This window comes from Felis catus, chromosome X (genome assembly GCF_018350175.1).
Source record: "Felis catus isolate Fca126 chromosome X, F.catus_Fca126_mat1.0, whole genome shotgun sequence".
Lineage (NCBI taxonomy): Eukaryota > Metazoa > Chordata > Mammalia > Carnivora > Felidae > Felis > Felis catus.
The window spans coordinates 70,388,886-70,415,086 of NC_058386.1; the positions used below are offsets into that span (position 1 = coordinate 70,388,886).

General features: G+C 35.9%; 1 protein-coding gene across 4 annotated transcripts in view; it reads left to right on the forward strand.

Moving 5' to 3' along the window:
* The window catches only part of APOOL (apolipoprotein O like), a 164,854-nt gene that overhangs the window by 76,784 nt on the left and 61,869 nt on the right, over positions 1 to 26,201 (forward strand). For 3 of the 4 annotated variants that reach the window (XM_023248996.2, XM_023248994.2, XM_023248995.2), the window contains 4 exons: positions 7,222 to 7,313; positions 10,304 to 10,417; positions 10,627 to 10,744; positions 24,964 to 25,521. In XM_023248996.2, coding sequence (XP_023104764.1) covers positions 7,222 to 7,313; positions 10,304 to 10,417; positions 10,627 to 10,744; positions 24,964 to 25,052 — 413 coding nt within the window. In that variant the 3' untranslated portion in view covers positions 25,053 to 25,521. Of the gene's footprint in view, positions 1 to 7,221; positions 7,314 to 10,303; positions 10,418 to 10,626; positions 10,745 to 24,963; positions 25,522 to 26,201 lie in introns of those variants that run through there. The other variant, XM_045050514.1, reaches the window with a different exon arrangement.

Consider the following 26,201-nt stretch of genomic DNA (forward strand, 5'->3'; position numbering starts at 1 on the left):
TTATTTTTTAATTTCTTCTCTGATTTCTTGGTTGACTCATTCATTGTTTAGCAGCATGTTTAGCTTCCAGGTATTTGTGGTTGTTCCAAATTTTTTTCTTGTGGTTGATTTCTAATTTCTTAGTGTTGTGTTCAGAAGAGGTGCATGGAATGGTATCAGTCTTTTTGATATTCTTGAGGCCTGTTTAGTAACCTAACGTGATCTATTCTGGACAGTGTCCCATGTGCACTTGAAAACAGTGTATTCTGTTGCTTTAGGATGGAATATTCTGAATATATCTGTCAAGTCCATCTCTGTCATTCACAGTCATTGTTTCCTTATTGTTTTTCTGTTTAGATGATCTGTCCATTGATGTAATTGGGGTATCAAAGCCCCTACCTAATATTATCATGTTATAGTCAATTCTTTTATGTTACTACTTTGTATATTTGGTTGCTTCCATGTTGAGTGCATAATTTGCAATTATTGTATCTCCTTGTTGGATTGTGCATTTATTATCATATAGTATCTTTCCTTGTCTCTTTTTACAGTCTTTGTTTTAAAGTCTCTTTTGTCCAATATAAATGTTGCTACTCTGGCTTTCTTTTGGCATCCTTTTGCATGGCAAAGTTTTCTCCATCTACTCATTTTCAATCTGCACGTGTCTTTAGGTCTAAGGTGAGACTGTTGTAGGCAGCAGATAGATGGGTCTTCTTTTCTAATCCATTCTGATACCCTATGTCTTTTGATTGGAGTGTTTATTCCATTTACATTCAAAGTAATTATTGATAGATATGTATTTATTGCCATTTTATTACTTGTTTTGCCCTTGTTTCTGTAGATTTTTCTCTTATCCTTTCTTGCCTTTGTCACTTTTGGCCTCCTTTACCATTTCAAAGAGTCCCCTTTACTATTTCTTGCAGGGCTGGTTTAGTGGTCATTAACTCCTTTAGTTTTTGTTTGTGTGGGAGACTTTTTATCTCTCCTTCTATTTTGAGTGATAACCTTGCTGGATAGAGTGTTTTTGGATACAGATTTTTCCCATTCAGTACTTTGAATATGTTATGTTATTCCCTTTTGGCTTGCAAAGTTTCTTTGAAAAATCTCCAGCTAGCCTTGTGAGTTTTTCCTGATAAGTTAAGAACTTCTTTTGCCTTGCTGCTTTTAAGATTCTTTTCCTTATCACCATATTTCACAAATTTAATTACAATAAGTCTTGGTATTGGCCTGCTTTTGTCAATTTTGATGGGAGTTCTCTGTTCCTGGATCTGGATGTATGCTTCCTTTCCCAGATTAGGTAAGTTTTAAGCTATTATTTCTTCAAAGAACTTTTCTGTCCCCTTTTCTCTCTTGTCATTTTTTGGTATTCATATAATACAAATGTTATTACATTTGATGGAGTCACTAAGTTCCTTAAGTGTATTTTTGTGTTCCATAATTATTCTTTCTCTCTTTTGTTTAACTTCATTAATTCCATTATTTCGTCTTCCAGGTCAATAATTCATTCCTCTACTTCTTCCAGCCTCTTGTTCATTGCATCAAGCCTGTTTCTTATCTCTTTTATTGCACTGTTTGTCTCCAGTTGGTTCCTTTTTAACTCTCTTATCTCTGTGATAAGGCTCTTACCTATGTGTTCTATTCTTATTTCAAGCCCATGAGTCTCCTTATGATCATTGCTTTAAATTCTCCATCAGACATGTTGCTGACATCTGTTTCTCTTAGATCTCTGGCCCTTGCCCTATCTCGTTCTTGCATTTGGGATCAATTACTCCATCTTTGCATTTTGTCTAAGTCTCTACCTTTATCTCTGTGTTAGAAAAGCCAGTCACATCTCCTGCTCCTGAGAAGTGGCTTTATGAAGAAGAGGTGCTGTAGTACCCAGGACCTGGCCCTTCAGGGGGTGTCTCTGGTATGTGCTGCATACACTCTGCTGTTGTGTTTTGGCTGCTGTATTCTTCCGGCCAGTCATCTACAAAGGCTCTCTTTGTCTGCTATGGGCAGTTTCCGTCCCTGGCCTGAATATGGTGAGTTTAAATTAGGTGTGCTCTGGTCTGCTTGTGAAATGAGACCTAGCACCACCTATACCAGAACTGAAGCCCTGTAGAACTCTCTTGTTGGTAGATATAGTGTTGGTAGAGTTTTATGCTGGTTTTCTGGGTGAGGGTCCCACCATGGTGAGAATGAGGCAAGTGTGACTGAGAAGGACAGCCTTACCAGAATGCAGAGGGTAGGGCTTGGTGTATATAAATTAGGCAGGCAGTGTTGGCACTTCACTACTTCCTGTCAGTAGCTCTGTGTTTGTGCTGAGGGGCAGGAGAGGGAAATGGTGCCAGACAGCTCTTTTGTTCCCAGAGTAGTATCTTTGTGAATGTTGCCTCTCAAGGATGCACTCCATTAAGAGCAAACAAGCTCCCCACTGTGTGCCCCAGGCGCACTTCCTATCACTGTTTCCACACTTTCTGCCCCTAGGTTATTTGACCCCTTCTCTCCAGGAGCAGGGCAGTGCCTGCCTTGCTGTATCACAGCCAAGTCCACTGACTTATAAAACTCCATGTTTTAAGTCCTACAGGTTGCAGAAACTCAAAAAATTAGCACTTCTCAATCTCCAAGCCAATGGCTTTGGGGAAGTCTCTTTTTCCATTTCCCTGTGTGTTTCCCTCTGTCTTGCCCTTCTCTATACCATGGCTCCCTCTTTTCTGCAGCAGCTAGGATCCGTTGCTCCCCTAAACCACATCTCTGCACTTCCTACCTTCTTTGATTTGGCCTCTTCTCTCCTTTTAATTGTAGAGGTTGTTCTGCCAGTCTTCATATCTATTTCTGGTTTATCTAGGATGATTTGATAGTTCTCTAGTTGTATTTCTGGGATGAGGTGAGCCTAAAGTCCTCTTACTCTGCCACCATCATCCTCTACTCCCTTTCTACAAAAAAATTTAGAGTCTCTGGCTATTAAACAAAAAAAGACCTTGGGAATTTTATGTTAATGTAAAAATGTATACAAACCACTCAAACTTGTTTTCTCTGCTTTGTCATAACTATCCATATTCTGGGGGCTATATTAAGTTTTGGAGACAGAGATGCTGGTACCAGAAAAATATTTTTTTCTCTTATCTTCTCATCCTGACCAAGGTTGCTAGAACTGATATCAGCCACCTCAGAATGGAGTTTGTGAAACTAGACAACTCATCACTCTCATTCAGCACATGAGGCTTGATATGCTTAATATCTTCTGTCCCTCTTTTTACCATGTGTCTTGCCATTCCTTCTCACTCTACCACTTTTATCAAGGGTCCCCAAGACCACCCATGGGTTTGATGAATAAGTAGGAAGACTTAGAGGACTCAGTCTGTAATAATAGCTTTATTACAGTGAGAAGTTATAAAGTAAAGTAAGCAGAGGGAAAAGACACATGGGGCAAAGCTTGTAAGAAACCAGGAACAACCTTCCAGGAATCTTCTCCCCGTGGAGTCATATAAGATGTACTTAATTCTTCAACTAATGAATTGTGACAATATGTGTTAGATGTTGTCAGCCAAGGAAGCTCAGTAGAGAATGAGCAGTCAAGGTTATTACTAGTGGCTGATCACATAAGCACTATCTCTCTAGTATGTCCAGAATTCCAGACTCCCAGAAGGAAAGTAGTTTTTCAGCATAAACCATATTATTTCAACAAGCAGTTTAGGCACAATGCATCATTCTTATCATTCAGAGAATATTTTCAAGTCCCCAGAAGCCAGCGAAGGGCCAGCTTTGCAAGCAGACCTTTCTAACAATGGCAGTCTCAAGATACTATGTTAACTCTTTTCTGCACATTATTAAATAACTACCTTTCATAAGCATATGGTGAATTTCATATTTTCCCATCTTCAACCTTTGGGTATGGAAATTCCTCTAAGTAGGCATTACTGCTTTTCCTCCTCATGCAAGCCCCGACTAAGCTATTATGGTTCTCTGGTCAATAGCCATTTTGGTCACCTTCCATTTATGTACCTCCACAACTCATTTGCCAGTGATTGTCCCCATACTAAATTACATGTGGTTTGAAGTCACAGCTCTGAACCAGTCTGAAATCAAATATCAGACACCTTATGGTTGGTTTGCCCAACTTTGGTCCCTAAAGTAGTCTCAACTCATGGTGCCTGGGTGGCTCAGTCAGTTAAGTGTCTGACTTTTCATTTTGGCTCAGGTTATGATCTCAAGGTTGTGAGATTGAGCCCTGTGTTGGGCTCTGCAATGGACATGGAGCCTGCTTGAGATGCTCTCTCTCTTTCCTTCTACCATTTGTGCTCTCTCTCTCTCTAAAAAAAAAAGGTAGTCTCAAGTATACCTAATCAGATACAAAACGTTTGGGAATTGAAAGAACATTCCAGCATTCTAACTTTAGCCCATATATCGCATCTCAGTAGACCTAACACTCTCCCTTATAGCTAATATTAATGGTTCCTGTTATCTCATTTTTAATTCTAACGCTGTTGAGCAGCTTTTGCTTGGATACATATTATAAATTATTTATTAGGAAAAAAATTGAAAACTCAGATCACTCTATATAGCAGTAAAACTCAAAGAAAAACATACTACTTGATTCTCAGTATGAAACTCGTAATCCACTTGCAAAAGAATATGTTCCTTAGGTCATTCACATTGTTGCTAAATGTCAGAACTAGAATAATCTAACCCAATGTTTTTCAAATTGCAGATCTCAACCTATTATTAGTGAAATAAACATAGTGAATCTCAAGAGACATTTTATTAAAAAATTAGGGGAGAACAGCAAATATCAGGGTTCTGTACTTAGTATGGTAAATATTGTGAAATTTTTGTTTCCATGGAGTGTGTGTGTGTGTGTGTGTGTGTGTGTGTGTGTAAGATAGGTCATAGGTCAGGGAGTCTGGGTGGCTCAGTCAGTTAAGTGTCCCAACTCTTGTTCTCAACTCAGGTCTTGACCTCAGGGTTATGAGTTCAAGCCCCATGTTGGGCTCGATGCTGGGCCTGGAGCCTACTTTAAGAAAAAAAAAAAGATAGGTCATAGCTCATAATGTAAAATTTATTCTTTAATATGAGACATGGTCAAAAAATGTATGAAAGCTGTTGATTAGTCTAATCCCATTAGCTACAGATAGAAGTCCAGAGAAGGAAAATCACTCAGTGATTTCATAGTACATAACTTGTTTAGTGGCTGTGTCTAGAGCCTTTCCTACTTATTGGAGTAGGGCTATTTAATTCAAATGAAATTTATGTTCTGGTAGACTGGCCTTTCTTATCAAGTAAAGAGAAGTTTTTTTAATGTTTAAAATGATACATCAAGGAAAAAATGTCACTTTCCAAGGTTAGGAGCAGCATAATTAGGGGGATTTGGCTAAGTCAAGGAAACCTGCATTAAGAGATGTTAAGTCAGTAAAATAAAAAACCAAACTATGGATATTAGAATAATAGTGAGCAGGACGAGAGTAAAGGAGCAAGTTAAGACAGATTTTCTTCTAACTTAAGATATGTTTTAACAGATCTAGACCCTCTTTCACATTATCAGACAAAACAGTTTAAAACCAAAAGAAAGCTAAATTAGAGGTTGAAGTAGCCTACTTACCCACCTTTCCCAAGCTCAGTCTTATTTTTTTAAGCTTATTTATTTATTTTGAGAGAGAGAGTGAGCAGGGGAGGGGCAGAGTCAGAGAGGGAGAGAGAGAATCTCAAGAAGGCTCCATGCTGTCAGCACAGAGCCCAATGTAGGGCTCAGTCTCATGAACTGTGAGATCGTGACCTGAGCTAAAATCAAGAGTTGGACCCTTAACTGAGCCACCCAGCAACCCTTCCCTAGCTCAGTCTTGTAGACATGACTATAGAAGGCTTTCTTACTATTAGGTGAGCCAGATGCAAAAATAGCTCGTTTTTATTTGCAAACACTGCCAGTTATTTTTTTCTTTAGTCTTTACTGATATGCCAAATAAGCTGTTTCATCTTTAAAGTAAGGGTTGTAAGAGCTGTTTCAGAGAATAAAAGTACTTACCCAATTAGAAATCCCATCATCTAATTGCCCAAGTCATATTTAAAGAGTCCAAGGTACCCATTCAAGCATTTAAGATACATATTGTTTTGAACCAATTGTCTGTTGGAACTAAGCTATGGTTTAGAGTGGTGGGTTTCAAACTATTCTACAGAACTTAGGGTTCCTTGAAAGTGTTTACAGTTGTTAGGGAGATAAGGGAAGAGCATGCAGGTAGGGCTTAATACTAAGCTTCCCTCCCCCAGGCTAACCAGAGTAGCTTCAACTTTGTAAGTTTTATATATGAAGTTCGTAGTGAGATTGTATTTTGAAGATATTTTAAAGGATTTTGCTGTTAAAAAAAAGTTTGAAAATGTCTCCTGGATGCTTAGATTAGGAACTTTTTTGAAATGAGTTCAAAGTCCTTAGCTGATTAGTTAGTTGCATCTTTCGTCTTTTTTTTTTCTATTTATTTATTTATTTATCTATCTATCTATCTATCTATCTATTTATTTATTTATTTATTTTTATAGATGAAATTTACTGACAAATTGGTTTCCATACAACACCCAGTGCTCATCTCAAAAGGTGCCCTCCTCAATACCCATCACCCACCCTCTCCTCCCTCCCACCCCCCATCAACCCTCAGTTTGTTCTCAGTTTTTAACAGTCTCTTATGCTTTGGCTCTCTCCCACTCTAACCTCTTTTTTTTTTTTTCCTTCCCCTCCCCCATGGGTTCCTGTTAAGTTTCTCAGGATCCACATAAGAGTGAAACCATATGGTATCTGTCTTTCTCTGTATGGCTTATTTCGTCTTCTTAAGGACATAATCAAAACAGGATATGTAAAGAGAGCCCTTTTTACTTTAACATGGTGTCACAAGCATGATAGTTGTTCAATTCTCCATATTATCATGCTTTATGAGATACTTGAAACAAATGTGTTTACAACTTTGGGTTTCTTGGGATATGAAAAAAATACCTAGTTTTTAAAAAGAAGAAAATCATTAACCCCCTATGTGTAGTTAATTAACAATTTTAAATTGAGAACACTTTTCTAAACTTGGGCATGACAACTAAGAGGTTTTATTTGATTTGTGATCCTTAAGGGTATTTTAGCTACCATTTAATTGATATAATTATCTAAAGAGTAAATTAACAAAGGATAATGACTTAAAGGGGAACAAAGAGAATATTAAAGTTATAAAAGCATCAAGTCTCTGCTAGCATCTGTTTGGAGTATAACAGTTTATTTGAAATTCATAGGTTCCAGGTTTAAGAAAATTGCTTATCCCTTGGGACTGGCCACTTTAGGAGCAACTGTTTGCTACCCAGTTCAGTCAATAATAATTGCAAAGGTAAGTTCTTTTTCTTTTTTTCCTTTTTTTTTTTTTTTGGCTTGTTGTTTTATTTTTTTATTTTTTTATTGTTTAATTTATATCCAAGGTAGTTAGCATATAGTGCAGCATTGATTTCAGGAGTAGATTCCTTAATGCTCCTTACCCATTTAGATCATCCCCGCTCCCACAACCCCTCCAGCAACCCTCTGTTTGTTCTCTATATTTAAGAGTCTTTTATGTTTTGTCCCCCTCCCTGTTTTTATATTATTTTTGCTTCCCTTCCCCTTATGATCATGTTTTATATCTAAAAGTCCTCATACGAGTGAAGTCATATGGTATTTCTTCTTAAGTGATACCTACATTTCAGTATTTGTTTAAACTCTTAATGTGACAGTATTTAAATGTCATAAGTATCTGCAACATTCAATTTTCAGAGAAATATGGTTGGTATCAACTCTTATCTTGGCAAAATCACATTCACATTTGAGCATGGTAAATGCTATTCCTAATTATTTAGTCTCACAAATAAATAGGATGAATTTGTTTAAATATAATTCAACAATATAAATGCCACTTTGGGATTAAGTCCAGATACAGTGAATTCTGAATTATAATTTATGGGGAGCAATACTGCTCTGTTGTTGGACTCTGTGAAATTCAATTTTTAATTAGAAAATTATACCTGCTGGCTGCTGTCAGTTCATCAGATTAACATGATGCAAGGAACAGTGAATTGATAGATAACAGAGGCTTCTGAAGTTAAAAAAAAAAAATTATATACACAAACTCAATTTTGATACCACCTGGAACTAAGTAACACTTGCCCTGAGTCCATATTATAGATGCTTTGTCATTTTCTTTTCAGCTTACCTACAAATCCAAACATTCTCTCAATGATTTGAATAGTTTGTGTCAGTATTTTACTTTTAATACATATTTAGATTCAGAAGGAGAGTTTCGGGTTATGTGGTTTTTTCTTTTGTTTCTTTCAATTAGCAACATTTAACATTTCCCCCTTGCACTTGAAGTAGTATGTAGTGTTGCCAGAAGGACTTTCTGTACTTGTATTCTTGTTACTACATTTCTTTAATTATTGATGTAGGTGAAACTGTCTACTCAGTATTTTAGGAATGACAAAGATATAGTGCCCGTTGTAGTTGGTTATGTGATCAAGCTATACTCTGTAAAACAGTGTGGAGGTTCCTCAAAAAATTAAAAATAGACCTACGCTATGACCCAGCAATAGCACTACTAGAAATTACCTAAGGGATACAGGAGTGCTGATGTATAAGGGCACTTGTACCCCAATGTTTATAGCAGCACCCTCAACAATAGCCAAATTATGGAAAGAGCCTAAATGTCCATCAACTGATGAATGGATAAAGAAATTGTGGTTTATATACACAATGGAATACTACATGGCAATAAGAAAGAATGAAATAGGGCCTTTTGTAGCAACGTGGATGGAACTGGAGAGTGTTCTGCTAAGTGAAATAAGTCATACAGAGAAAGACAGATACCATATGTTTTCACTCTTAGGTGGATCCTGAGAAACTTAACAGAAGACCATGGGGGAGGGGAAGAAAAAAAAAAAGAGAGGGAGGGAGCCAAACCATAAGAGACTTTTAAAAACTGAGAACAAACTGAGGGTTGATGGGGGTTGGCAGGAGGGGAGGGTGGGTGATGGACATTGAGGAGGGCACCTGTTGGGATGAGCACTGGGTGTTGTATGGAAACCAATTTAACAATACATTTCATATTAAAAAAAAATAAATTAATTAAATAAATAAATAAAACATAATTGAAATTGTAGTGTATATCTGTTCTCTCATCTCTTCACTACAGTGATTCATCATGGAAACCCATGTCGGTGCATATAAATCTCCCTCATCTTTTTTGGTAGATCTATCTATACGTCTCAACATTCCATTTGTCTTAAAATTGTGTTTGTATTTAATGCACATATAAGAGGAAAAACTCAGTAAGAATATGCACACAGCTGTGAACAAATGTTACATTGGGGGGAGGAAGAGGAGTTTCTTTATATTAATTGATTGATTTATTTTTCTTAAGTGTAGGTAATACTTAGCAAAAAAAATCTAAGCAAGAAAGTCACAGTTCTAAAAAGTTTTATAAGTTTATGTTTATATAAAGTGTAATCCTGGAAATCTCCCAAAACCTCTTTAAATCTTTAAAAATCAATAGCTATTGAAATTACTTTAACCATAAGGAACAAAAGGGTGGGGAAACAATAGAAAGAAGGAATCAGAAGATTTTTAAAGGGAAAAAGATATGAAGGAAAGTATCAGCAGCCTTTTCTTCAGTGTGTTTGTAGCTCATTTTTAACTTTATGTTTCTACCAGAAGAGTATTATTCTCTGGAGAAATACATTAGTGCTTTTTATTTATGACAGGAGAAAGCACCATAAACATTTGAACAAAAACACTAATTTCATAGCATCTTAAAATCTTATTTTCTCAGTCAACTGTTTATTATCTCAAAACTATCTTTCCTGCTTCTATTAAAAAGACATAGTTTTAAATTCACATGTTACAGTGTGAATGCAAACTATACATTTTTAAGTATTTTTCTAAGAGCAGTTTTAGGTTCATAACAAAATTAAGGGGGAGGTAAGAGATTTCCTATACACACCCTGTTCCCACACATGCTTGGTATCTTCCATTATCAGCATACCCCTCTAGAGTGGTACATTTTTTGCAGTTGATAAGCCTACATTGACACATGTCACCCAAAGTCCACAGTTTACATTAGGATTCACTCTTGGTGATGTAGTAACTATACATTTTTTAGATTTTTACATGAAGCAAATAATTTTTCATGTAAGATTTAGAAAATGGGGCTTTGTGTTGTATGATCTAGAGATTTAAATCTGTGATATTGATTCTGTCCTGAGTGTTCACATAAAATACCTGACATAATTTTTTTAATACTTGTTATTTTACCGTTTAAAAATATAACTTATTTGACTCACTTCTTGTTTTAATTAGGTAACTGGGAAAAAGGCATATACTACAAGCCAGCAAATTTATGAAGCAGTTAAACTATTGTGGACAAAAAACAACAAAAAAGAGTCACTCCCTAAACCTAAAGAAAGAACTAAGGTAGAGTTTAAATGAATCAAAAAGGTAGACATTGAATTTTCTTGGTTGGGGTGGAGATTGGCTTATAATGGGAGTCCTAGACAAAGTTCAAGGGTAGAATGAAAGGAGATGAAGAAACATAATATCATTGCATGCTGTACATTTTTAGTATGTTTTATTATTTTAGCAATATGATTTACTTATGAAGGAAAAATCTTTTTGTTAAACAGATAGAAAACTCTGGTGAAATAGAAATATCTGCAAAAACAACTCACAACCTGAAATTTTCAGTGCCTTTGTCAACAGAACTCATCTTTGAAACAAAGACAGAATCGGAATCTACCTCAGGTTTGTTGGAAATAATTCAATTTTGTTTTCCTTCTTTTCTTAAATAATTTTATAGTATTGTTAGCAGTAGTTTGAACTTATTTTTGTGCTTTCTTCATAAATGTTTTTTCCTATAACAGGAAAAACATAGTAGTCCTATATATAGGACTACATACATACGTATATATATATGTATATATATATATATACATACATATATATATACATATATATATATATATGTATGTATGTAGTCCTATATATGTATATATGTAGTCCTATGACTACATAGTCATATATATATGTAGTCCTATATATAGGACTACTATGTAGTCCTAGGACTACATATATATATATATATATATATATATATATATATATATGTATGTATATATATGTAGTCCTATATATATGTTTCCTATAACATAGTAGTCTATATATCTTTTTAGATAATGAGATACTTGGGTACTTGGGACTCTAATTGCCACATAGTTCATAATACCAATCTTTGCATATGGGAATATAGAGTAGCACTGGTGGGTTGGATGAGTGAAGCATTTAAATCACTCTATAAATGTGAGCTTTGTGGTGAGGTGGAGGAAAATGTGCCTCCTAATTACATATGCACCTAATGTAGAAGATTCCAATTTATAGACTATGAGTCAAATCTACATAAAAGAAATAGTAGCTTTCCATTTCTTATGCTGTATACCCTTGCCATTCTTAGTTTCCACCATCACTTTTATTTAGTTTAGATACCAGGAGAACATTCAGCATGAAATAGTGAAATAACACCAATTATAATACTAAGAACGTTTTAATATTAGATGCTGGCAATTAATACTTTGTAGGGCCACATAGTGATAATTATACTTTCTAGGCAGATACTACCATGGTTTTATTGCAATCGTTAAAAAGGCAACAGAGTGTTTAGTACCATTTGAGGGGTGTATTCACATAAACTCACTACTTCCTGGGTTGCACAGGATTGTCTCTCTGTACAATGTGAATGCTCATTGTTTTATTGCAAAGGAAGCAGGACCAACTCAGAGATAAGGAAGTAGGAAGTAATGATAATATGTGCCATATACTGATCACCTACTGTGGTGTAAAGAGCTATAAATATAATATGTTATTCTCACCCAAAAGCAAAACAAAACAAAAAACTCTTGTGTACATGTAATTATGACCATTTCATGATGAACATATTCAGACTTAGGAAGCTTAAGTAACTTCTCCAAAATCCTATAGCTTATGAGTAATAGAGTTGTATTTATAGCCTGGATCTTCCTAACACCAAAGTCCAAACTCTTTCTATTGTGTATAGATTATCTCATTTAAAACCAGAGTTTAGTCTCTGATTTCAACTGTCTTCTCTATGTTAATCTTTATAAAAGCTGTCACTGAGTAACAAGCCTGATAAGAGTTTTACTGTTTTATTATGTCACCTCTCAATTCCAATCTGATGATTTACAGTATTTATTTTTGTTATTATTTAATTTCAATTTTAGTATAGTTAACAAACACTGTATTAGTGTCAGGTGTACAATATATTGATTCAACACTTCTATACAACACCTTATGCTCATCACAAGTGTGCTCCTTAATCCCCATAAACTATTCATGCATCCCCCCCACCTAGCTCCCCTTTGGTAACCATCAGTTTGTTCTCAGTAGTTAAAAGTCTGTTAGTTGGCGTGTCCCTCTTTCTCTCTCTTCTTTTTTCTCTTGGTTATTTGTTTTGTTTTCAATTTCTATATATTGAAATCATATGATACTTGTTTCTTAACTTCTACATATGAGTGAAATCATATGGTATTTGTCTTTCTCTGATTGACTTATTTTGCTTAGCATTATACTTTTTATCCATGTTGTTGCAAATTGCAAGATTTCATTCTTTCTCATGGCTAAATAATACTCCCATTGTATGCACACATACACCACATCTTTCTCCATTCATCCATCAATGGACACATGGGCTGCTTCCATATCTTGGCTATTGTAAATAATGTTGCTAGAAACATAGGGGTGCATGTATCGCTTTGAATTAGTGTTTTTGTATCCTTTGGATAAATACCCACTAGCACAATTGCTGAATCATAGGGTAATTCTATTTTTAACTTTTTAAAGAACCTCTATACTGTTTTCCAGAGTTGCTGACCCAGTTTGCATTCCCACCAAGAGTGTAAGAGGGTTCCCTTTTCTCCACATCCTTGCCAATACCTATTGTTTCTTGTGTTGTTGAATTTAGCCATTCTGACAGGTGTGAGGTAATATCTTATTGTAGTCTTGATTTACATTTCCCTAATAATCAGTGAAGTTTACCATCTTTTCATGTGTCTGTTGGCCATCTCTATGTCTTCTTTGGAAAAATGTATATTCATGTCTTCTGCCTAGTTTTTATTGGATTATTAGATTTTGGGGCATTGCATTTTAAACTCTTTAAATATTTTGTATACTAACCCGTTTTCAGATATGTCATTTGCAAATATCGTCTCCCATTCCATACATGGCCTTTTAGTTTTGTTGATTGTTTCCTTTGCTGTGCAGAAGCTTTTATTTTGATATAGTTTATTTTTTTTACTTTGTTTCTGCTGCCTCGGGAGACATATCTAGAAAGAAGTTGCTACAGGCAATGTTGAAGTTATTGCCTGTGTTCTCCCCCAGGATTTTGATGGTTTCAGGTCTAACATTTAGGTCTTTTAATCCATTTTGAATTTATTTTTTGTGTATGATGTAAGAAAGTGGTCCAGTTTCATTGTTTTGTATGTGGCTGTCCAATTTTCTCAACACCATTTGTTGAAGAGACATTCTTTTCCCATTGGATATTCTTTGCTGCTTTGTCAAAGTTTAATTGACCATACAGTTGTCAGTTCACTTCTGTGTTTTCTATTCTGTTCATTTTTTATCAATGTGTCTATTTTTGTGCCAGTACCATACTGTTTTGATCACTACAGTGTTGTAATGTAACTTAAAGTCAGGAATTGTAATGCCTACAACTTTGCTTTTTGTTTTCAAGGTTGCTTTGGCACTTTGGGGTCTTTTGTGGTTCCATAGAAATTTTAGAACTGTTTGGTCTAGCTTTGTGAAAAGTGCTGGTGGTATTTTGATAGGGATTGCATTAAATGTGTAGATTGCTTTACGTAGATATTTTAAGAATATTTGTTCTTCTGATCCATGGCATGGAGTGTCTTTCCATTTCTTGGAGTCCTCTTCAATTTCTTTCATCAGTGTTTATAGTTTTCTGAGTAAAGGTCTTTCACCTCTGGTTAGGTTTATTCCTAAGTATCTTATTGTTTATAGTTCAGTTGTAAATGGTATTGATTCCATAATTTCTCTTTCTCCTGCTTCAGTCTTTTTTAAAAGTTTTTTTTTTAATGTTTATTTTTGAGAGAGAGAGAGCATGAGCAGGGGAAGGGTAGAAAGAGGGGGAGACACAGAATCCAAAGCAGGATACAGTCTCCGTGCTGTCAGCACAAAACCCGACTTGGGGCTTGAACTTGGGAATGGAGAGATCATGACCTAAGCTGAAGTTGGACGCTTAACTGACTGAGCCACCCAGGCACCCCTCTTCTGCTTTATTCTTGGTGTATAGAAATGCAACAGATTTCTGCATGTTGATTTTGTATCCTGCAACTTTAATGAATTCATTAATCAGTTCTAGCATTTTTTTGGTTCAGTCTTCAGGGTTTTTTTTTTAATTTTATGTTTTATTTATTTTTGAGAGCAAGAGAGACAGAGCACGAGCAGGGAGGGGCAGAGAGAGAGAGAGGGAGACACAGAATCCATAGCAGGCTCCAGGCTCCGAGCTGTCAGCACAGAGCCCGACATGGGGCTCAAACTCACAGACTGCAAGATCATGACCTGAGCCGAAGTCAGATGCTTAACTGACTGAGCCACCCAGGCGCCCCTTTAGGATTTTCTATATATAGTATCATGTCATCTGCAGAGATTGCAAGTTTTACTTATTCCATGCCAATTTGGATGCCTTTTATTTCTTTTTGTTGTCTGATTGCTATATCTAAGACTTCCAGTACTATGTTGAATAAAACTGAGGGTTGACATCTTTGTGTTATTTCTGCCCATAGGGGAACAGCTCTGTTTTTTCCCCATGGAATATGGTATTATTAGCTATGGGTTTTTCATATATGGCCTCTATTATGTTGACGTATGTTCCCTCAAAATCTACTTTGTTAAGGGTTTTCATCATGAATGGAAGTACTTTGTCAAATGCTTTTTCTGCATCTATTCAGTTAGTTCAAAATTTCTATTTCTTCCTGTTTCATCTTTGGTAGTTTATATATTTCTAGTAATTTATCCATTTCCTCTAGGTTGTCCAATTTGTTGGCATATAATTTTTCATAATATTCTCTTATAATTGTATTTCTGTAGTGTTGGTTTTATTTCTCCTCTCTCATTTATGATTTGATTTATTGGACTCCTTTCCCTTTTTTTCTTGATAAGTCTGGCTGTACATTCATCAAGTTTATCAGGTTTTTCAAAGTACCAGCTCCTGGTTTCATTGGCCTGTTGTATTTTAATTTCCATATCATTTTTTCTGCTTTAATCTTTATTATTTCCTCCTTTTTGTTATTTTTACGTTTGTTTTTTCATTCTTTTTCTAGTTCCTTTAGGTGTAAGGTTAGGCTGGTCATTTGATATTTTTCTTGCTTCTACAGATAGCCTGTATTGCTGTATACTTCCGTCTTAGAACCACTTTTGCTGAGTCCCAAAGGTTTTGAATTGTTGTGTTTTTATTTTAATGTGTTCCCATGTATTTTTTTCTATCTTCTTTTATTTCCTGGTGAACCATTTATTGTTTAGTAGCATGTTCTTTAACTAAACTCCATGTGTTTGTGGTCTTTCCAGATTTTTTCTTGTGGTTGACTTCTAGTTTCATAGCATTGTGGTCAGAGGAGATGTATGGTATGCTTTAATCTTGTTCAGTTTATTGAAGCTTGTTTTGTGACTTCATATGTGATCTCTTCTGGGGAATGGTGCATGTGCACTTGAAAAGAATGTGTTTTCTGCCACTTTAGGATGAAATGTTTTGAATATATCTGTTAAATTCATCTGGTCCAGTGTGTCATTCAAAGCAATTGTTTCCTTGTTGATTTTCTGTTTTAGATGCTCTATTGATGTAAGTGGGGTGTGTTAACATCCCCTATTATAATTGTATTATTATCTTTTAGTTTCCTTTTTGTTTGTTATTAACTGTTTTATCTATTTGGGTGCTTTCATGTTGGGTGCATAAATATTTAAAATTGTTCTGTCTTCTTGTTGCAATGTCCCCTTTATGGTTATATACTACCCTTCTTTGACTTTTGTTACAGTCTTTGTTTTAAAGTCTGTTGTGTCCAATATAAATTTGTTCGACATCCATTTGCATGATAGATGTTTCTTCATCCCCTCACTTTCAATCTGCAGGTGTCTTGAGGTCAAAAATGAGTCTCTTCTAGGCAGTACATAGATGGATCTTGTTACTTTTTTTGTTTTGTTTTTTAATCCTTTGACACCCCATGTCTCTTAATTGAAACTTTTATAGCATTTACATCCAAAGTAATTATTGATAAATATGTATTTATTGCCAATATATTATCTGTTTTTGTGGTTGTTTTGGGAGATTTCTTCTGATCTTTTCTTTTCCTTCTCTCTTCCATGGTTTGCTGGTTTTCCTTAGTGATATATTTGGATTTCTCTTTTTTCATTGTGTATCTATTACTGGTTTTTGATATATCATTACATTAAATTTGTATATAACATCTTTGGCTTAAGATGTCTATAGTAACTGATGGTCATTTAAGTTTGTACCCATTCTTTTTTTTTTTTTTTTAGAGAGAGAGAGGATGAATGAGCAGGGGAGGGGTACAGAGAGAATCTCAAGCAGGCTCCACACTCAGCGTGGAACCCAATGTGGGGCTTGATCCCACAACACTGGGATCATGACTTGAGCCAAAATCAAGAGTCGGACACTCAACCAACTGAGCTACCCAGGCGCCCCTGAACCCATTCTAAATTCCTCTCTTCTCCATGGTTTAGGTATATGGTTTCATATTTTATATCCTTACATTTTGTGAGTTCCTTGACCGATTTTTACAGAAATAATCATTGTTCCTGCTTTTGTGTTTCCTACTTGTATACTGTCAATTTTGGTCTTTCCTTTCCACTCTAAGAGCTCCCTTTAGTATTTCTTTCAGGGCTGGTTTAGTGGACACAAACTCGTTTAGTTTTTGTTTATCTGGTAAACTCTTTATCTCTTTTTGTATTCTTAAAGCCTTGCTGAGTAGAGTATTATTGGCTGCAGATTTTTCCCACTAAGCGCTTTGAATATATCATGCCACTCCCTTCTGGCTTACAAAGTTCATGCTGAAAAATCTCTAGGTAGCCTTATGGGGTTTCCCTTGTATGTAACTGTCTACTTTTGTCTTTCCACTTTAAAATTTTTTTCTTTACCACTATATTTTGTCATTTAATTATAGTATGTCTTAGTGTGGGTCTGTTTTTATTTATTTTGTTGCAGGTTCTCTGTGCCTATTATATCTCTATCCTCCCCAGATTAAGGAACTTTTTAGCTATTATCTCTTCAAATACATCTTCTGTTCCCCTTTTTCTCTCTTCTTCCTCTGGTATTCCTATAATGTGAATATTCTTCCTCTGGTATTCCTGTAATGTGAATAATATTACTGTTGATGGAGTCACTGAGTGCTCTAAGTCTATTCTCATTTTGTATAATTCTTTTTTCTTTCTTTTTTTCAAGTTGATTACTTTCCATTATTCTGTCTTCTAGGTCATTAATTCATTCTTTTTACAGCATAGTGTTAATTCCATCAAGTGTGTTTCTCATTTTGCTTATTGAACCATATATCTATACTCTATTATTCCTGTTTTAAGGAATCTCTGTTTTAAGAGTCTCATTGATGCCTTCCACTCTTCCCAATTCCAGTGAGTGTCTTTATGATCATTTATTTCAATCCTCTATTAGACATGTTACTTATATCTGTTTCACTTAGCTCTCTGGTTGTCATCTTGTATTGTTCTTTCATTGAGGACAAAACCCCCTGTCTTCTCATTTTGTCTAACGTTCTGTGCCTGCTTCTGTGTGTTAGAAAAGTCAGCTACATCTTCTGTTCTTGGGGGTAATGGCCTTATGAAGATGTCTTTTAGTGCCCTCTAGTATTGTGTTCCCTGTTCTCCGGGGCCTGGTGTTTCCAAGAGTGTCCTGCCTGTGCTCTATTACTATGTCCTGGCCACTTTATCCTTTAGGACAGTTGTCTGCAGAGGCTCTATTTGCCTCTTGTGGGCAGTGTTTGGTCCCTGGTCTGAATGTGGCGAGTTTTAACTAGGTGTGCTCTGGTGTACTTGTGAAATGAGACCTATCACCACCACTGCCAGAACTGAGGACCTGCAAATCTCCCGGGTTGGGAGACTTAGTTGGGTAGGGGTTGGGGCTGGTCTTCTGGGGGAGAGGGCCGTCTGCTCTGGGACTGAGGCAAGTATGCCTAGGAGGGGTACTTCCACCAGGTGTGGGGGCATGGCTTGTTATAAGTAAGTTAGATAGTGAGTGTGGGGGATGTGCTGGTTTCTGCATTTGGCTCTGTGCATGTTGAGGGGCCAGGGTTTGGGGAGTTGGTGTCTGTCAGTTCCTTTGTTTCTGGAGGAGTCTTTCTGTCTGTGAATGCTGCCTCTCTTGAACGGGCTCTGAGATGAGCAAATAACCACTGCACTGTGTGCCCCAGGTATTCTTCAGATTGTTGTTTCCACACTGTATGTCCACAAGCTGTTTGCTTTGCCTTCTCTCCAAGAGCAGCTCCAATGCTTCCAGGCTCTCCTTGAGCCAAGCCCACTGACCTTTAGGACTCAGGCTTTAAACCACACTCATTGGAAGCACTCCTAAAATTTGGGCCCTCTCACTTTCCAAGACAGTTTGCTATGGGGATTCATTTTCCCTGTGCACTCCTCTGTGTGTTTGTCACCCTTCTCTGAGACTGCAACAACCTGCCCACTGTAGTGATCACCATCTATTTTTCTTCTAAACCTCGTCTCCACACTATTTACTTTCTTTAGTGTGGTCTTCTCTCTACCTTTAGTTGTGGAGTTTGTTCTTCCAGTCTTGTCAATTTCTGTGGTATTTAGGATTATTTGACAGTTATCTAGTTGTATTCATGGGTTAAGGTAGGCCTAGAATCCTTCTACTCTGCCACCATCTTCTCTGTTTCAGGATGGTTTGCAGTTTTAGACTCTTTTTTTTAAATTTTTTTTAACGTTTATTTATTTTTGAGACAGAGAGAGACAGAGCATGAACAGGGGAGGGGCAGAGAGAGAGGGAGACACAGAAATTGAAACAGGCTCCAGGCTCTGAACTGTCAGCACAGAGCCCTATGCGGGGCTCGAACTCACGGACCGCGAGATCGTGACCTGAGCCGAAGTCGTACGCTTAACCGACCAAGCCACCCAGGTGCCCCTAGACTCTTTCTGAAAATCCACAGTTGATCATATTCCCACAAGTATATAATATATCCCGTCAGCTTTCTAAACACCTGTCAATTTCAGAGTATCTTTGTAGAGATGAAACACATTACACCTTAACAGTGGCACTGAACTGTCCCTAGTCAATGTTTTTTCTTCACACATCTGGATTCTGGAACATTTTACCCACTTGTAATGGGTAATGTATATGAAAATCATTCAAAGTTCACATGTAGAGGAGCAAGATTTGCCAGTACTATTCATCCTTATTCCTTATCATATATCATTCAGAGTTGATTATACAGAATACTTTTTGGGTTCACCATTTTGACATTTCACATGCAATCCTAAAGGTCCAAGACATGCAATACAGTAGTAATTAGGAGCACAGATTTAAGAATAAGACCTGGATATGAATCCTAGATCCAACATTTGCTAGTTCTGTTACCTGTGGCAAATTATCAAATATCTCAAGCCTGTCCCTTCATCCATAAATGGGAGATAATAATAGTGTTTTTCTCACATAGTTGTGAGGATTAAATGAGATGTTGCATGTAAAGCACAAAGTACAATGTCAACCACATGCTAAGGTCTCGGTGTGTTAAAAAATATCATTATCATTTGCCTAGAGTAATTAGCCATTTTGCTGATAAACAAGATTATTTCCATTGAGCAAAGTTTGGGAGCACATTATTTAGCTAGAGAGCCTAGTCATAGCTACTACTTACCACCGTACAGACTATGTTGGGTATACTATTCAATTATATGTTGTGGCTCTGAATATGAGTTCATTTGTTCTCTGTCATCCATATACATTTATAATAAAAATTATGTTATTTTAGGAATAACAAATTAGGAAATTTGGTTACATGGACCTCTGAAATCTAATGAAAGCAGAATGAAATCTCTCTCATTCTCACAAGATTAATGTCCCTCTAAACCAGAGGTTGGCTGACTATGGCCTTTGTGCTAAATCTGGCTCACCATCTATTTTTGTACCTTCCACAAGCCAAGAATAGTTTCTACATGGTTTAAATGGTTGAAAAAAATAAAAACATTCTAAGTAAATAAAAAATACATTTTTTGAAAAGAGAACATATGAAATGTAAGTCTTAGTGTCTGTAAATAAAGTTTTATTGGAATACAGGTCCACTCGTTCATTTATATATTGACTGTGGCTGCTTTCATACTACAGTTGCACAATTGAGCAAAGGAGACCTTACGGTTTACAAAATCAAAATATTTACTCTGGCCCATTGCAGAAAAAGATTGCTGATACTACTTGTAGAAGGATGAGGTGTGCCATAAATACACGACTCATCTCCCCCTCATAATATTTGCCAGATTTTCTATGGGACAAGAGACTAAATAGCTAAGCTCCAAACATCTGAAGGGCAAAACCAAATTTCCTAGTCTTTTATAGTAAGGGAGACAGAAACTCATCAGGCTCTCAATCAGCACCTTTGGAGTGCTATACCTGAAGAAAAGAGAGGAACCAGAGGTTGAGTGACTCTTATTAACACTGCAACTCAGCTCAGTGTCTGGATTAAGATGATAAGTACCTTACCCTTCCTTAAGAGGAAAAGGGTCACTTCTCTGGTAGAAGATACCATGCTTTCTATGTCCACCATATAAACAAACAAAATATTAGTCATGCAAAGAAGTAGGAAGATGTGACTGACAAACAAAATAACAGCAAACCCACAGGTGATCTAAATATTGAAGTTAGCATAAAAGGACTTTAACTGTGATTAATATGTTAAATAGAAAACAAGAACAAAATAGATGAAAAAAGGGAGATTTTCACAGGAAATGGAATCTATTTAAAAAATCAAGCAGATATTCTAGAAGTGAAAAATATAGTACCTGAAGCTAAGGACTCCTTGGATGGATTTAAGAGCCAACTGTGTAAAAGAGGACAGAAGTAATGAACTCAGATACAATTCAATAGAATATAGCTAAAGTGAAGCAAAGAGAGAAAAAAAGAATGAAAGGAATAGAACAAAGGGTGAGAAAGTAACTTGCAGTGACTAGTATATTTAAGTATTTCAATTACTGATGAGCTGAATGCTGAATATGATCTCAAATTTATACAAAAGAAACAAAAATTGAATTTTTAACAATCTTAACTTCACTCAGGAATTTATTAGTGATCTGTCCCACTTTTTGGTACCTAACTGCTTGAAATATAAATGAGATAATATGTGAACTAAATTATCAGTGAATAGATAACACCTAAGGGCTTTTTAAGGCACTAATTTATTTTATAACTTTAAATATCTTTACTTTTTCCTGTTTGTTGTAATGCCAGCTCTTTTTTAAAAATGTTATCTTATTATTTGAGAAAGAGAGACTATGAGCAGGAGAGGGACAGAGAGGGGGGTGAGTAGAGAATCCTGAGCAGTCTCTGCAGGGTGAGCCCACAGAGCCTGATGTGGGGCTCGAACCCACAAAACTGTGAGATCATGACCTGAGCTGAAATCGAGAGTGTGACACTCAACCGACTGAGCCACCCAGGTGCCCCACACCAGCTCTTTTTTTTTTAAAGTTTTATTTAAATTCCAGTTAGTTAACATGCAATGTAATAGTAGTTTCAGGTGTACCGTATTCGATACTTCCAAATAACACCTGTGCTCATCACATGATACCACCAGCTTTTTAAAAAGTCTTCTAAACAACTTTATGTATAAAAACAACTTTTTATGAAGGATTAAAAATATGATAGGTTGCAAAGAAAAGGGTTAGGGGATTGAGATTCAAGAAGAGTTTTATGACTGCTAATCCTTTGGGAAGACAGGGAGCCCTTGATCAGCTCAAGGGGTGAAGAAATTTCTAAGAGCAAAAGATGTAATCCTTAATTATTCAGAAAAGCAGATGAATCTTTTTTAAAAGGCAGAAAACAAGTGACCTACATTAAGTGGTTCTAAACCAGAGGGATCCATGTTACAATTACTGAAGTTGTTTTTTTGTTTGTTTTTCCTAAAATTCACTCTGCCTAAGAATTATAAATTAGAATCTCCAGAGGTTAGGCAGGTGGATTGTAGGAAAAGCTCCAAAGGCATTTCTCTATGCATATTTCTTGCCTGACATAAGGTATGGATAAATTAAAATTTTGAAACTTTTCAACAGATTTTGAGAGAGAGAGATCCAAATGCAAAGGGGCCTTTCAAACTTGGGTGAGCTGAAGCTTTGGCTAGACTGTAGACAAGAATATATATTAAGGAAGTAAGTAGAAGTGTTAGAGAACTTAGTCAACTGATGGGCATTGTTAAGCAAATTAGGCACATTCAGACTTATATAAAGTAATTATTTGTCATATGCTTACTATATTATGTCTGATAAGAAGAAAACTCTCTTAGTACACTTTTCACTCATACTGAGCAAAGGCGGCAGTTAAAGATACAATGAGAAGGGAGCAGGCAGAACCAGTTTTTTAACCTTTTTTGTGTGTTATGGACCCCTTCTCAGAATAATGCTTTCAAATGGATAAAACAAAATACATGGTAATATATGAGCTCCCTTAAAGTTATTTAACAACAGTATCTAACATATATAATAAAAGCCATAGTTTTAAAGTTGTTGCTAAGTACAAATATTTCAAGATATTTGCAACTGCAGCATGATATGAAAATATTTATGATTTCTATTAGTGACAGAATCTAAGGTCATGCTAATACTGTTGTGGTTTGTTACCTTCATTCATTATTGAAGAAAATGTTCATTTTCAGTCGGAGGTTAATGAAAATAAAGACAAATTTCCTACATTTAAATTCATAGGTAACATGAACTTTATCCACAGACCGCCAAAGGGACCCCATGTTAAGAATTTCTATCCAAAAAAAAAAAAAAATTACTATCCTATGGAGAACTGTATTAGTGTATGGATAGTGATTACTTATGATCTTTTTAATATATGTGGTGAAGTTATATATAGATATATCACACTTTATGAAATAGAAAAAGTTTCTTAAGAAATAGGCATAAATGATTGTATGTAAGTCTATTTCTCCCCTTTGTTTTTATCATAAAACTATAAATTAAATTCCTCTATGGGAAAAAGATATGTTTCCCAAATGTAACAAAATTATTTTAAAATAAATCATTTTGAAAAACATTTAAAATAAAAACAAGTTTCTGAAAAAAATTAAAGTCTTATAAAGTAAATATAAAAATAGTTGTTTCTTGTCTACTTGCCATGCCCAGGTTGTTATATGCAGAACTTTGTATGTATTATTATACTGAATATTAAAAATAATTGTGTGACATTGTTACTGCTCTAGCCCCCTTTTTACAGGAGCCAGGGTTGTTGTGTTAGAGAGTCAAACTAACTTGGATTCAGTCTTGGCTCCACTTATCAACTAAGTGAGATTAGTCAATTTTCTTGACCTCTCTAAATTAAAATGTCCTTATCTGTAAAACAAGGATAATATAAAAATATCATCTGTCTCATGGTGGTAATATGAGATAATGAATGAAAATAATGTAGTATCTTGTCTGGCACAATATCCGCTTATCAAGATCATCATTGGTCCACATATTGCCAACTCTGGTACATTTTCAATCTCCATCTTATGCAGTCCATCAGTAATTTTTAACACAGAAGATTACTCCCTCCTCGTTGAAAGAATCTCTTCACTTGGCTTGTCGGATACCACTTGCTCTTGAGTCTCTCACTTCACTTGACTGGCTGTTCCTTCTCAGCCTTCTCTCATACATTCTCCTAATTTTATTTAACTAAAAAAATTGGAGTATCCACAGGGCGCATTCATCAAAGGACCTCTTCTCTGATGCTCTAGATGATCTCATAGTCCTGTAATTTGAATGTCACATATAAATTAGTACTATAAAATTTATAAAGCAGCCAAGGCCTCTCCTGAGCTGTAGAGACTCACATTTCCAACAGAGTACTCAACATTTGTACTCAGATATCTAGTTAGCAATACAAATTTAACACATCCAAAACTTGGCACTTCACTTGACTTTCCCATGCTTCTCCCACATTTTTCCCTATCTCTGTAAATGTCAACTCCATCCTTCTAGTTTCTCAAGTTAGAGCCTCTCTCACATAGCATGTTCAAACCACTTAGGAAATTCTGTCCATTCTACCTTTAGAAGTTACCCAGAATCCAATTCCTTTTCACCACCTCCACAGCTACTGGTCTGCCCGCTTCCACCCTTATTTCCCTATAGTCTCTTCTCCCCACAGACAAGAGTAATCTTTTAAAAAATACAACATCATGTCACTGCTCTGCTCAAAATTGTCCATCTAGCATTAAAATAAAAGAGAAACACTATAGCTCTGTGTGGCTTAGCTTTCTTTTGTTTTCTGATCATATCTTCTATCATTCTCACTGTACCCACAATCACCACATCTTACCTAGTCTGTTCCAGCCATATTGACCATGTTGTGTTTCCTCAGACATGCATCAGGTCCATTATACTTGCAAGGTATTTTCCTCCAATATCTACAGGGCTCACACCCTCACTCACCTCCTTCAGTTCTTTGCTCAGTTATCACCTAACTAGAAGGCCACCCTGTTTAAAATTGCAAATCACTCAAGCACTCTATATGCCCCTCCCTGTTTTATTCTTTTGCATAGCACTTACTATCATCTGATATATCTTTTACTTAATTTATTATCTCTCTTGCCCAACTTAAATGTTAGGTCGATGTTGACAGAGATTTTTCTTTTATTCATTGCTGCATTCCCAGTACCAACAATAAATTTGTGAAATGAATGACTAATTTTTTTTTCATTTTAATACTTTATCAGGTGCTACACAGTTTATGCCTGACCCCAAGCTCATGGATCACGGGCAGTCCCATCCAGAAGATATAGATATGTACAGCACTAGAAGCTGAAATAGTCTGCATAGAGAACTACAAGATGTGTGAAGTTGAAAATAATGATGAAAAAATCATGTAAAGGGTAACTGTGATACATAGAATATAACCTAAACCAAGTTTTTCCCGTACATCTTCTAATGTAGTGTACAGTTTGACTAATCACATAAGTGATTAAAACACAAACTGAATTCAATTCAAACAATATTAAATGATTGACAAAGGCAGAAGTAGAAGTATTGGGATGCATTTAATGATTTTTAGCGGTGTTTACAAAAATAGACTAAATATATAAACACTGATAAGACTAAAATCTGAGCAAATATGTATGTGGGCACATAAATATTTATACAGATACACATATATATTTGTTTTACCTTTTTGAAACTAATGTCAGCTAAATTAGAATATTGTGTGGAAGGATGTGTTCCCCACTTTTTCATTTCCCAGAGCTGGAATAAAATATTCATATTTTATGACGCTTGGACTTGGCTTCGTCTCTTTGTTTTATTAATGTTAACTCCTCTTAAATGTACAAAAACACCTCTATTTAAGAAGACCGTATTCTACAAGAGACCCCAGTGCTGCTTAGCAATCTTACTGGATCCTTAGGTGGTTTCCTATTCTGTTCTTCAGGAGAGGTACTACAAACCTTTTATTCTCAAGTCTCCTGTACCCACCAAAGATGACTGTCTCCTATTACATACAGGGAAAAAAATTAGCTATTAGACATGACCATTTTCAACTTCTTCTCCACTACCTTCAAGACTTACCTTTTTTTCAGCCATATACCCCCCTCATTAAGGCTAATATTTATTTGTGTTCCTGATCTCATTCTTTCCCATGTTTTCCAGTACCATATTCCATCCTGTTTAATCTTCAGTCTTTGGTTTCTCTTTTCATTTGTTTCTTTTCCTCAGTCTCTAAATAGCTTCAGATAGTCTTTGTCCAAAAACAACAGTAAAATTAAAAGTTTATTTATTTATTTTGGGAAAGAGAGAGCATGCGGGGTGGGGCAGAGAGGGAGAAAGGGAAAGAGAATCCCAAGCAGGTTCCACACTTTTAGCGTGGAACTCAGTGAGGGACTCGAACTTAGAAACCGTGAGATCATGACGTGAGCTGAAATCAAGAATCAGACATCCAACCAACTGAGCCACCCAAGCACTC